The 13295-nt window shown below is 36.8% G+C and overlaps 1 protein-coding gene across 16 annotated transcripts in view; it reads right to left on the bottom strand.

The window, feature by feature from the left end:
• The window catches only part of nrxn2b (neurexin 2b), a 579761-nt gene that overhangs the window by 263155 nt on the left and 303311 nt on the right, over positions 1-13295 (bottom strand). For all 16 annotated transcript variants that reach the window (XM_047816422.1, XM_047816432.1, XM_047816433.1 and 13 more), the window contains 4 exons: positions 11693-11854; positions 7290-7728; positions 5754-6137; positions 2858-3061 (listed from right to left, as the gene is read on the bottom strand). In XM_047816422.1, the coding sequence (XP_047672378.1) occupies positions 2858-3061; positions 5754-6137; positions 7290-7728; positions 11693-11854 (1189 nt within the window). The remainder of the gene's footprint in view (positions 1-2857; positions 3062-5753; positions 6138-7289; positions 7729-11692; positions 11855-13295) is intronic.

Genomic DNA, 13295 nt, shown 5'->3' with positions numbered 1-13295 from the left:
TTTTTTAATATCACAAACTGCACCTTTAATATGGATACTGTTCTATGAAGTAAAGATTGGCGATCGTCCTCAAAACCAATGGTGGCAGCTTAAGATTGGAGATCGTCCTCAAAACCAATGGTGGCAGCTTTATGGAGTTATCTCGGGTTGGAAACATTAGTCTTTGTCTCCGTTTGGTGGCTGCAGCCTGCATGTGCAAGCTATAAAGGCTGATGTGAGATCTCGAAACTGTCAACCGCTACGGAGTAGTGATAACAAACAGCCAGCGACCGGGCTCACTGTGAGGAGCGAGAGGAGCAGAGTGCTGTAACATCTCAAACTTATACAGTACTTCAGCTTTAGTATCTGATAGAAACAAAATATTACTGAATTATTTTATTGTCTAATTTAAAATCTGAGGGATTAAAGTGATAATAATCTATTTAATAATCCTTACTTTTTGAAAAAAATTTACACAATTGTAAAAATAAAGAGAAAATAAAATCTGGAAAAAAAATTAACAAGAAAAATGAACAGGAAAAACATTTTTAAATAAAAATAATTGTAAAAATTGTGGGGGGGGAAAAAACACATATGCATGTCATGCAGACACTACATTTAAAAAAATTGACTAAATAATAATAATAATAATAATAATAATAATAATAATAATAATAATAATAATAATAATAAATAATAATAATAATAATAATAATAATAATAATAATAATAATAATAATAATTACATTGTAAATAATTAAAAAATGCACTGAAAATAGCGTGCACTACAATATAGATATGTATAGATATCTATAGAAAATGAATAAATAAAATGAAAAAAAAGTTCCAATATAAAAAAAAAAAGATGGCATACAAATGAAAAAATGTACAATTATGCAATTACGTAAAAAAAATGCACTGTTTGGGAAAAATATATGAATTCATGGAAAATTAAAAGCATAACCTCTATAACTGTAAAAAAAGAAAAAATGACTAAACACATAAAAACAGGAATAAGAAATACTGTAACTTGTTTTTGTGTGATTTACAATCATTATCTCTCACTAATCTTTTTCTTCTTAGTAGATATTAAACGTTTTAAGCTAAACTCAGTATGTCACCATATTTACTTCTTCGCTTGCCTTTCGCAGTATTTGGAGGGTTTTGCTTCAAGTTATTGTTTGCTAATTAGCAAAAGTAAAGGTGCTAATGCTTTGAAGTGATTAGAGCATGTGCGTTTTGGGCTTAGCATTAGCAGCAGCTTAGCGGTTAGGGGAAAGCAACGGACGTGCAAAACAATGACAGTGAGTCGGTCTCTGGCTGTTCGCTTCAGGGCCGCAGACATACAAGCCATTGAAGGGATGAAAAGTTCCATCTTCAGAGCCTCGAGCGAGTGAGTGAGAGAGAGAAAGATAGCGAGATCCTGTGAGCGCAACTCTGCCTTGTAACGTCCTGTTTCTGTGGCTTCCAGTGACCAATTTTTTCCAACTCACAACAATTACCATCATAAAACATATGAGTAATATATAATGTATACATATGAGATGAATAAGGTGACATAGGTGTAACATGATTTAAAAGACTCAGACTGACATAAGGTTATTTTCTAAAATATCGCAGGCTGACTTCCATCAAAAGTACAGTAAGCTATATAGTCAACTGTAATGACATGTCAACCCAGGAAGTATTACAACACAAAACTTATGCAACGATCATTCTATGTCACGCGACTCTAAAACATTTCAGGTGTTATGACAACTCGATATTAGACTTTTGTGTATACATATCTCCAGGTTTATGTGATCTGTTCCTGGTAAACTGTATCATAGCTGCCTTTGATGTCAAGTTTGACATACCACCTAAGTCAAGTGACACAGACTGAAATGAAGTATTATAAATGTGTTATAACAACTCGCAGGCTTCAGGACAACTGGTTTTGTGGGATTTCAGGATTACATTATGAGACTCCATGTGTGAAGTGGAGTGGGGTTGATTTTATGGTAAAATATTCTACTGTGTGGTGCAAACAGTGTGTGGTCACTACATAGAGGTAACAGCTAAAGGCACAGAAAAATCTATATAGTGTATACTATTCACTGTATCCCCAAGAGACCGACATGAAAAACAACAAAAAAGGAGATAAAAACAAAACTTTAAAAAGTTATATTTATATATCATAGAACTTTGACAGTACACACTTTGCTGAGGATAATATATTAAGAATAATGGTAATAATAAAAAAATAAAAACAAACAAATAAACATACAAAGAAAAAAAATAAACAAACAAATAAAGACTTTACTACTTATTAACAATAATTAGTAAAATTAATAATAATAATAATAACAATAATAATAATAACAACAATAACAATTATTGTTATTGTTGTTTTTATTATTATTAATTTTTTTATTAATAATAATAGTACTACTACTACTACTACTACTAATTATTATTATTATTATTATTATTATTATTATTATTATTATTATTACAATCAGTATTATTGTTAATAATAATAATAATAATAATAATAATAATAATAATAATAATAATAATAATAATAATAATAATAATAATAATAATAAATTGTACCAGAAGTACAATTTTAGATAAAATACATAAGTATTTGCTAGTTTTTGAACAGTGAATTCAATTGGTCTAAGTCTCCACCTGCTGGTAAAACTAGGACATTACATGGCAGAGAGTAAGCACACATTCCCAGTGAGGCAGCACTGATTTTAGAAAGAAGCTCAAGGCCTGAGGAGGGTGGAGGATGAAGACAGGGGCATGTGACATACCCAGAGAAACTTCACCGGGAGTAGAAGTGAGGGGTCATGATCAGGAGGATGATAGTGATAATGACGGTTAAGTTTACCCAGATTGACAGTGAGCTTGACCCGTCCACCATCCAGCTCCAGGCGGAGCGTGTCTGCAGACTCTTTGGAGGTTGTGGATACCAGAAGGCCATAGGCTCTCTGGGACATGAAACGGAGGGTCAGGTCCTCTGCTTCGGTGTGCAAGGTGCTCGGCATGATGATCTTCAGATACATGCTGCCGTCATAGCTCAACACTGTGGCTTCTGTGGGGTGGACAGGAAATCTTACTGTAGCACGTGTGCCTAACAACACAAAACTCACAGATTTAACAAACTATTTTGTTTTGTTTATTCCCATCTTGAGGCAATATCCAGCAACAACACTAGATGGAAGAAGAGAACCACTAAATGGCCTGATTAATGGTGTCCCATAGATCTGTTGCTTTTAAGTTAAGATATATATAGGCACACACAGAAGAGTTGCCATGTAGGATGATGTAACCATGAGGGTATAAGAAGCAATACTTCCTGAGATAAGAGTTAATTTGGCCAGCAAAAACTCTTAAGACCAGCTGTGTTACAGCTCCATGCCTCAGACTGCTGTCACCCTCCGTATTCGGTCTGTCCTGCACTGGCTGCTGCCTCTAACAGTCACACAGATGGTCATGGAATGCCTCATCGCTCTGCTACCTCTTTCAGGACTTTTTTCCGGTGGTCCATCCACATACTTCCCACCAGTATGCGAGAGCATTGGAGAACTCACCATATCGTACAGCTGATACGATTTCTCCAATGTGTGACTATTAACAATTCTGATGGCTACGGCTGAAAAAAATATTTCAAAAATATTTCATATTTTTGCCTCTCTGAGCAAAACACCCGCTGGCATTGAACCACGCACCAAATACGATATGTAAATATTAAGGATCAAGTGGTTTCATATTGCTTTTATTATGTTAATTTGGTGGACCACATTTGGTGGTGAGATGAAACCCAACACTACAACATCAATCATGATATCGAGAAACCCCCGAAAGGGTATTCAGGCGATGTAGGATCGCCTTTTCTCCCTGCTGTGGCCACTCAAAATCCTTCTTCTGACATTGTAGATTAATGAACTGCCTGCGAGAACGCAACGGATACTCCTCATTTAGAAACACCTGCGGTTTCAAACGCCGCTGTTTAATCTGCTCGCTGAAATCTCAAAAACTCTTGCCATGACTCTTTGTAAATATTTGAGCCGTAATTACACTCCTAAACATTGACAAACCTATATTTCTTCACTGCCTTCTCTATACCAGGCTGTCTGAAACTAGTGGTTAGGGCACAGTGATGAATGAGAGAGGCATAGTTATGGGTTCGGCTTTAGCTTGGGAACAATCTGCACACAGAAACTGCTATTCTGGCAATGCATTTTCTGCTCTTATGCACCTTTAGAAAAGGCAGATAATTTTCCAGAGACTTGAATGTGCTCGTGAATACATAAATACGACTGAGAGTATCCTAATGTCGCTTTCGTGGACTCTGGCACATTTAGTTGTTGTAACGCTCTAAAAATAAAACTTTTTTCAAAATTGAATCAGAGAAAGCTTGCATTTAACCAGGTGAAATATGTAGCTGGTTTATCATCTTCTCATTTTCTGTAATTATTTTCTCCGATTAATCAATCAGATTGTGTTCGGTTGTGTTTTTAGCCTAGAATGAACAAAAACAAAGCGCATTTAACAAGCATTCTGTCTTTATAAACATTCTAATAATTTACTTAATTTTTTTTTATTTTTTTTATTAATCCTTTCATTTCTAGAAGCTGGTTTACATGGTGATTCATTTAAAATAACCTTGAGCAATTAGAAATGAGAACATCAGGTTACCAAAATATTAGAAACATCAAAATCCAACTTTGATAAAAGAAAAAGAAAATCTAGAACTGACTAGTAATCGGTAATGAAAAACCCTAGAGTGATCGCGCCATGTATTTTAACCTACACCGGATAGTTTTCCCAGGCTGAAATATTATGTCCATGGAATATAAACTGTAATGCGTGTAAATATATAAAATATAAATATAAGCTCAAAATTTCTGATAAAATTTGCTTTTATTAATAATAATTGGTACCTGGAAAAAAAAAACTGTGAGGAATTCTGAGATAATTCTCTCGCAGGCCACTAGAGGGAGTGCTGGCAGAGATTCTGATTTTGAGAGCACGTGTCTTTTCCCACCGGTTGCTTGTTATGCCTAAAGTGTTGCCTTATTTATACCTGCCCTCGTGTATCTGTCTTCGCTCGTCATTGTTACGTGTCACATTCTTGACATTCACTAGGTGGTTTTATTTTGTTGCAACTTTCTAGAATTAATTTTTTTTTCTGAAATATTGTCCACAATTAGTCCCAGAGACATTTGGTCAAAGCTTTAGATGTTTATCTGCATGATTTTATCCACTGCACTGGTTAAATATCAGCACAAACAGCAGATCTACATAAGCCGAAATGGTTTCCTACACTGGACGGCAGCGTTACTACACCGAAACCACCTGCACAGTGAAGTTCCCTATCCGTTATTAATCGTTATTAGCGTTCGCAATCCCTCTATCGATCTATCAAAGTAATTATTATTTGTCGAGGAAGTTTCGCTGCAGAGCAAGCTTCTGCGGCTGACGTCGGTAAAGAAAAATCTTCCGCCCGCGATAATCTATCAACTATATGAACTCCTGCCATCTGTTTCTCTGAACAGTCTATTTCCTAGAATAAATACTGCATCTCCAATCAAGAATCCATCAAAGTTAGAGGCTCATTCTGTAAGTAAAAATAAATATCAGGCAAGTTATCTGTGATTAATCTTAGAGCTAATTTTTGTAAAGATGATTAGGATTTCTCATTCTGATGAATGAGGCAGATTTGTGCTTCATGCTTTATTACTTCTGATTCACTAAGTGAAAATATAAAAAGAACCTCACACCTATCTCGCAGTTGCTGCCCAGGTATCCGGTGCCTGTGCAGTCACAGATATATCGGTTCCAGCCCTCCTTGCAGAGTCCTCCGTTTCCACAAGGCGTGCTGCTGCACCTCTTCTGAAGCTCCCGGGTACAGAAGCTGCTGACCCCCAGAGCGCTCTGGATCTCTGCCAAGCGGCGGACATCACGGCTCTTTCCGTCAATGAAGAGGTCGCGCACGCAGCCCACATAACCGTAGTTCAGCAATGCTGTCCACACCTCCGGGGGAAGAATGAGGTCCTGGCGAGACTCCGGAAGTCCGCCAAGGTACATATCACTATCCAGGTCAAGAATCTCACTGCCCTCGTTGGAGTTGAAAGGCATGGTGCGGCTGTTCACCGAAATTGAACCTGGAAATAATATGTTTAGAAAGAAGATAAATCTCAAAAATGATCCCAAGTAACATCCGACATCACGATCGGGACATCTGTCATAGTTTAAATCGCTCTTTATTGATCACTTAATCATTCGGAATCTAATAGCGTAAAGGATTTGTAAAAAAAAAAAAAAAATGTTTGTATTTGGGTGACGTTTTGTGACGTAATTATGTAGCTTTAGTAAATAAAAGCTTTGAGCTGTGATTTTTAACATGGAACATTCTCAAAACATTCCCTGTCCTCACTTTTAACTTAATAATAATAGCTATTAATAAAGTCATAAAGATAAACTAAAAAATATTGTCAGGTTGCCAAGAACACACAAAACCTACAATCTTCCCATTTAGTTTGTTGTAACAAACTGACACTTAAAAAAAAAAAGCTAAATAAACTCCAGCATATCCATAAGCTTCAAAGTCCTTGTGTAAGATGTTACTATACAAACCTTAATGTACTGTACAGCATCGGATAGAGGACATTAATATAAACTCGGTATAATTTATCTGTTCCCGCCTTTGTTCGCTTCTTTAAGCGTTCAGTGTGAATCCCATGTCAGGTTTTTAACCTGACACACACCATCTTTCCGGTCTGTACATAATGAGTAATAATTTATAAAGCATATGATCAATGGCACATTCAATTTGTGACTTTTATTTTTATTTTTTATTTAAGCTTTGTCAAGGACTTGAGAAATAGTCCAACATAAAACGTGAAAATGTGCTAATTACATTACAAGTGTAAGATTAAAAGAGTGTGTGTGTGTGTGTGTGTGTGTGTGTGTGTGTGTGTGTGTGTGTGTGTGTGTGTGTGTGTGTGTGTGTGTGTGTGTGGTTAGAGGAACACGAGTGTCTCTCTAAGAAAAATCTCTGCACCTGTTTGGATGTATCAATGAGAGTCATGATGCTCTTTTAATTGTCAATTAAAAAGTAATTTAGAGCCAACCGGAAGGTCCATAGAGGTGTGTGTGTGTGTGTGTGTGTGTGTGTGTGTGTGTGTGTGTGTGTGTGTGTGTGTGTGTGTGTGTGTGTAGTGTATTTGAGAAAGACTACTGCAATACAATACCATGTTAAAAACAGCAATAAAAACACAAAGCCCACCATTCCTCTAGTTGTCCTGTCTCCTCACCTTTCCTCCCCTCCCTTTGAAAGTCAACATGACACCACTCCCCATCATTGACCTTCTTATTGCTGGCTTTGAGCTTGATGCTCCCAGAGCCCATGTCCATGAGCAGGTACAAGTAACCTTCCAATAGCTCCATGGCGAAGTAGTCGGTTTTCAGTTCACGTCCGTGACGCTGCTCTTTGTTGCCCTGCGGCTTGCCGTGGCTGAGGAGAAGCAGGCCGCTGGGTTCCGTCGTCCGGAAGTCAAAAGAGATGGAACTGGTCTTTTTGGTGTCCCAGCGAGGGAGCGCGATGTACGACTCAGGAGTCTCAAAAGTCACAGGGTCGAGCGCTGCTACGTCCTCACAGCGGAACACCAAGTCACCGTGGAGACTGATCTTTGGGTCACGTTCGATGGCCAGCCGAGACAGCTCAAGTTTAAAGTCGTTGTTCTTGTAGACGACCTGTAGGCGGCGGTAAACACAATTTCGGCTACAGTAAATAAGAGCTGGGGGTAACTTGAATGGTATTTACCTCAATAATATTGTCAGTAAGTGTATAACAGACACTTGACAGGTATTTAAGGCCTGGGTATGATCATTTAAGGGCACAAAAGAGCTGTACACATGTTTAAGCAGGAAAACTGTATCAGCAGTGCAGTACTCTTTTTTTGAAAATCTTGAGATCTAAACTAATTCTATGGATTAATGATCACGGTCCTAAATGAATGATTCGAAGGAGTAATGTTCAGCGAGCTAAGGCAGGATACGAGTGTATGATTTATTACAGTGATCCGTGTTCAGAATCTTAAAGTCCAAAGTATATCAAGAACAAGGACAATGATAAGACATGGATGGAGACAAGACATGAAGTGTGCACGGTAATATTTCAACAATAATGCACATCATCACGTGACACAAGCACAACAGCAAAGTGCTATCGAGTCATAACTCACACCGAGAGCAGGGATTTGCGTCAACACCCTCAAGAGCTCAGCTCTATACTTGGGTCGGATTCTCTTTCAATCGTAATCCAATTTGGATAAAAAACTGGATGCTTTATGAATCACAAACAAATCACTGAATCACATTGAGCCACTGATTTATGACTGCTACAGATAGATAGCCATAAACGTAATTATATGATATGGGCGGCGCAGCATGGATCAGTGACTCCACTTTATTGTTGATTATTATTCCATTTTTTTTCTTAAAAAAAAAAAAAAAGAGAAAGTATAGAAATTTCATGACCATACACATAATGAGATTTTCCTTTTTTTTTTTTTTGTTCCAAAGTCATGCACAAAGTTATTGCTGTCATAAAAACTCTTAATGATCCTCATAGGCCTTTACTGTAAATAATACCTAATTATAATTCAACGCTTGAAGGGGACCATTTATATTGGAGAGACAACGGCTTGCTTCAGTGGGAATTCTTGTTTGCATAAGCAAGTCTTTCAAAATGATAAGAAGCAAAGACAGAAGCCATCCACGCATGACAGTATACAGACTTCGTCAGACTTTTGCAAAAGTTTGAATTGGCTTTGTCAGTGCTGTTTGACTTGTTTAGTTGCTTTGATCGTCTTCCAGGCTAAAGCGCTACCTTAACAGAATTAGCCTCGATCATATAATGAAGGTTCATAATTAGCCAAATCGGTTGCATTAGCGCACAGTAACAGACAAACAAAACAATGCGAATCTGTACACCTGGTCCAGCTGAACAAAGTATTAGGAACGGGTTCAGTGTTGTCGAAATTGTCATCCACTATGTATTGCTTTTTGCACAGTTAGAGGAAAGAGATTTCTTTAGGGTTCAGCTTCGATGGACGCTGATGTACTTTCTAGAACACTCACCTTAATAGTAGTGTTTAAAGATTGGCATGGCCCCTATGGACATATAATATGTTCTCACTAAGAAGAATACAAATAAAGCTCATCATTTTAGAACACTTGCCTTTTCAGAGCCGTGAGATATTACTTATTTATCTGCTTGATCCAAGATGTGGTGGTTTTAATCAAGGCTTAAATTAGGTTTAAATGAGTTGAAATCCAGCTTTATTTCTGGCTTGTATTTTGGGAAACAGAACCAAATAGCTTTTGTGGAAAAGTGTGATAAAAATATTAACTTAATAAATTTGCGGAATTAACATTAGCAGGACTGATGTAGCTTTTGGAGTTTAAGAAACTGTTGGAGCTGAAATTCACACATCATGCTAATAGTACACCTTCTTCCTGCAAAATAGATAGATAGATAGATAGATAGATAGATAGATAGATAGATAGATAGATAGATAGATAGATAGATAGATAGATAGATAGATAGATAGATAGATAAAGTAAACATACAATTCAGGTTTAAGGCCATTCCTTCCTCCCTGTCCCTGAAGTCTGAATACTGAACTGGATAATTGGAGCACTAATCAGATACAGCTCAAGCACCAACATAAGCCCTTTATAACAGCTGACATAGAGCTATTAAGAATAAGGTTTATTTGGCTAGATGTAGATAGCTGTTGTATTTCATTTTGAAATCAAGCTTATATAATAGCAACTCGAATGACATATTTTTGTTGACATTAGGTCGGTTTATGACACGTTCTGGTCTGGTAGATGTATCTGGTCTTTCTGGTCTGGCTGAGGCACCTAAAACATTGTACCTGGTCGAGCTGGCTGGTTTAAAGTTTGTCTTTGGTCTCAATTCAGAACTGGAGTCTGCAGTATTACAGTAAGATTCCCAAATCCTTGCGCTTTAGAGACTTGCAAAACTCTTTAAAAGACAACTGTACTACATGACCAAAGGAAATTACAGTGTGCTCTAGTGGTCTAATGTCCAATCCTCAGTAAGTGATTAAACTAACACCTCTTCCATCTTGTGTCCAACAGCTGGTAACCAGGAACTTAATCAATCTCCAGTTTTCAAACCATCAATCAAAAGAAATGAAAACCATCCAAAAATCAATCTAGACACAGAATACATGGCTTCCTGTGCTACAGAAGTCGGCTCCATTCTCGTGTTGCCCGAACCACCAGAGTTATTAATAAACCGTGTGAAATATGTGAACCCAAGCTGGCTGCTTTGACGCTACTGTACATTTCTGATTAATTAAACGCAGTGTATTTCTGTAAACCCAGTTCTTTTTGGCAGGGAGAGCACTATTTTGTGGTTACAGGCAAGACGACACATACAAGTATGCAGCACAGGAGCCAATCGAAGAAATCAATTTCTAATTTGCGTATCAAGATGCTGAATCTACAGTAGCTTAGCCTCTAAACTGGAATTGGGTTTATATCAAAAACACAAACTACATGCACACAATCTGAATGATTGAAAATAAGGAGAGGAAGAGCAAGTGGAACCTACTGTAATGCCCCATGAGCACACCTTAAGGAAGATAATGGTGTGTGTATAATTATACATAAGCAAGAGCCAATTATACATATTATACATACAATTATACATAATAAGAGCCAATTAAAAGAAAAAAAAAACAGTGTTGTTTTTTTTCTGTAAAAGTTCCAGTTTACTCTACAATCTGCCATATGATTTAAATATACTGTATAAATTTCATTGAAAATGTATTTGGGTTTACATGTGAAGGGCAGATTAATAAAGAAAAGAGACTTACCAGAAGCATCAATAATCTTTATCTGTTTTTTTTTTCTTTCAGATTGCCTTTATAGACGTTTACTCTTAGGTTGTATATGATAAGTTCTATAAGTCAAGTCAAGTCAAGTTTATTTATAAAGCACCTTTTTTTAAAAAAACAACAAGTGTTTGTCAAAGTGCTGTACATACAGAACGTACACATGGTTTGTTAATACAAACGCACAGATAAAAGTAAAATACTTAAGACACAATAAAACAATAAAAGAAAGCAGCTCTCACATGGCATCATACGCCAGACTGTAAAAATAAGTTTTTAGGGCAGATTTAAAGACCTCAAAAGTTTGAGCCTGTCTAATATTGAGAGGCAAACTGTTCCAGAGCTTTGGGGCTCGGTCCCCCCTGCTCTTCAGTTTCAATTTTGGAACAGCTAAGAGCAAATGTTTCAGAAGACCTTAGACCTTATAATCTGTTGGCATCTAGCGCATCAAACCACATGAGCCATACGATTGGTCTAAACCAGGTCCAAGGAAGTAATAAATTGAGAAAGTCAAACAACGTGAGCAACAAGTTTGGTCCCACAAGGAATCAATGGAGAACCACTGGGCCAAACGAGCCATACGATTGGTACAACAAGGGATCGATCGAGAAAGTCAGACCAAGTCAAACCACATGAGCAATACGTTAGGTCCAACAAGGAATCAATGGAGAAACGTCAGACCACACGAACCATACAATTGGTCCAACAAGCAATCGATCAAGTAATCTGTTTAAATTTGGGGGAAAAAAAATGCACAGTTCAAAAGTTACCACCGCAAAACTTACATCTTTAAGGCAGCCCATGAAGTTGTTGCTAACCGGTGATCCTGGAAGGTCAGCCGTGTTCGGACTCCCACCGATGTAGAAGAAATCATCTGAGCCCAACATAGTATAGTCCTCCTGTGTGTAACCAGTGGTGGTTAAAATGCCATCCACTGATATGGTCACCTGGCCCATTAGAAAGAGAGAGAGAGAGAGAGAGAGAAAGATTCCCAGGGAAAGAGGAAAAAAGAAGAGATGGAGGAAAGGAAAAAGCTGAATTAAACTGCGGTTAGAACTTGAGTAGTCGTCTAGCCTGTATTATATCCGTAATGTCTGATTTGCTGAAGCTCGAGGCAGTGGAAGTTTCTATAGAGTACAGCTGCGATGACCCGCTCAAACAAATACATTTCTGTAACTTTACTGTTTCTTGGTATAAATCGTATTGTTTTTAGAGCTGCATAACACATAAACAAGCCTTTTGTGACAACTACAGAAATATATATACATTTTTATTTTTTAGCGTTATGCGTTATGCATTGTTAGCATGATATACATAGTGTTCATAACACATTCATACACCAATAACAAAGAAACCAAGCAGTTTTTAATAAAGCATCAGGATATCAGTCTTGATTTTTTTTTTTAACTTAACAAACAAATAATATCAGAGAGATTACCAGATTTTTTTTTTTTTACTACACTTTTTAATGAATGTATTATAACACGTTAGGAATGCATAGGTCATATTATTTACAATCTTTGTAGAAGGTATTATCGAGGTATCGGACCAGATACACCGCAATTCCGTCTATTTTTAACATTTTGTTAGTTGTAAATTTTTGCTATAGTTTTTGTAAAGTTGTAATGTGCTGAGTTATGTTATGTTTTGTAGTATGTTATGTAGTGTGTTGTAAAATTACACTATTTGTTGGATATTGTAACATTTAACAAAGGTTTACCAATGTAAATTTTTTAGTTCGTTGTAAAGGTATAATGTTTTGCTCTATAGCGCTAAGTTTTGTAGCATGCTATTAATTGCCATATTTGTTTCTATGTTGTAAGTTGTAAAGTGACATTGTTGAAATGTTGTAAAACTTTGCGGTACATTGCGAAGTTATAAACTGTTATAGAATGTTGTAAGGGTGTGAACGTTTATAGTATGTTGTGAGGATTATTACATTATTCATAAATGGTAAATAAAAATACTATCTAAATTTTGTGTTTATATACTGTAACACCTTATAAGTGAGTATAATGCCTCATGAGTGCTTTATACTGTAGCCTGATTTGTATGTATCCATAGTTAATGCAGAATTATGCACATCAAGAACAACGGTGCTACTGAATTATGTCAAACTGTCATTCAGCCACAACGTACACACTGAATAACGTATAGAACATCCTGATATCCTAATCAGATTGAATTTAGGAGCCGTGTCAAGCTCGTTGGACGTGTTGATGTTTACGCTCCTATCACATAGTACTATTCATGTGTTCGTCACAGTTTGATAGCACTCCTTGACCGAGCCTACAGTCTCTCAGGGTAAAAATTTCTAAATTTTGTGTTTATAACACCTTATAAGTGAGTATAATGCCTCATGAGTGCTTTATAGCCTGATTTTAATGT

This window comes from Tachysurus fulvidraco, chromosome 7 (genome assembly GCF_022655615.1).
Source record: "Tachysurus fulvidraco isolate hzauxx_2018 chromosome 7, HZAU_PFXX_2.0, whole genome shotgun sequence".
Classification (NCBI taxonomy): domain Eukaryota; kingdom Metazoa; phylum Chordata; class Actinopteri; order Siluriformes; family Bagridae; genus Tachysurus; species Tachysurus fulvidraco.
The sequence above is the reverse complement of the archived record's forward strand: the minus strand, read 5'-3'. Positions and strand labels throughout refer to the sequence as shown.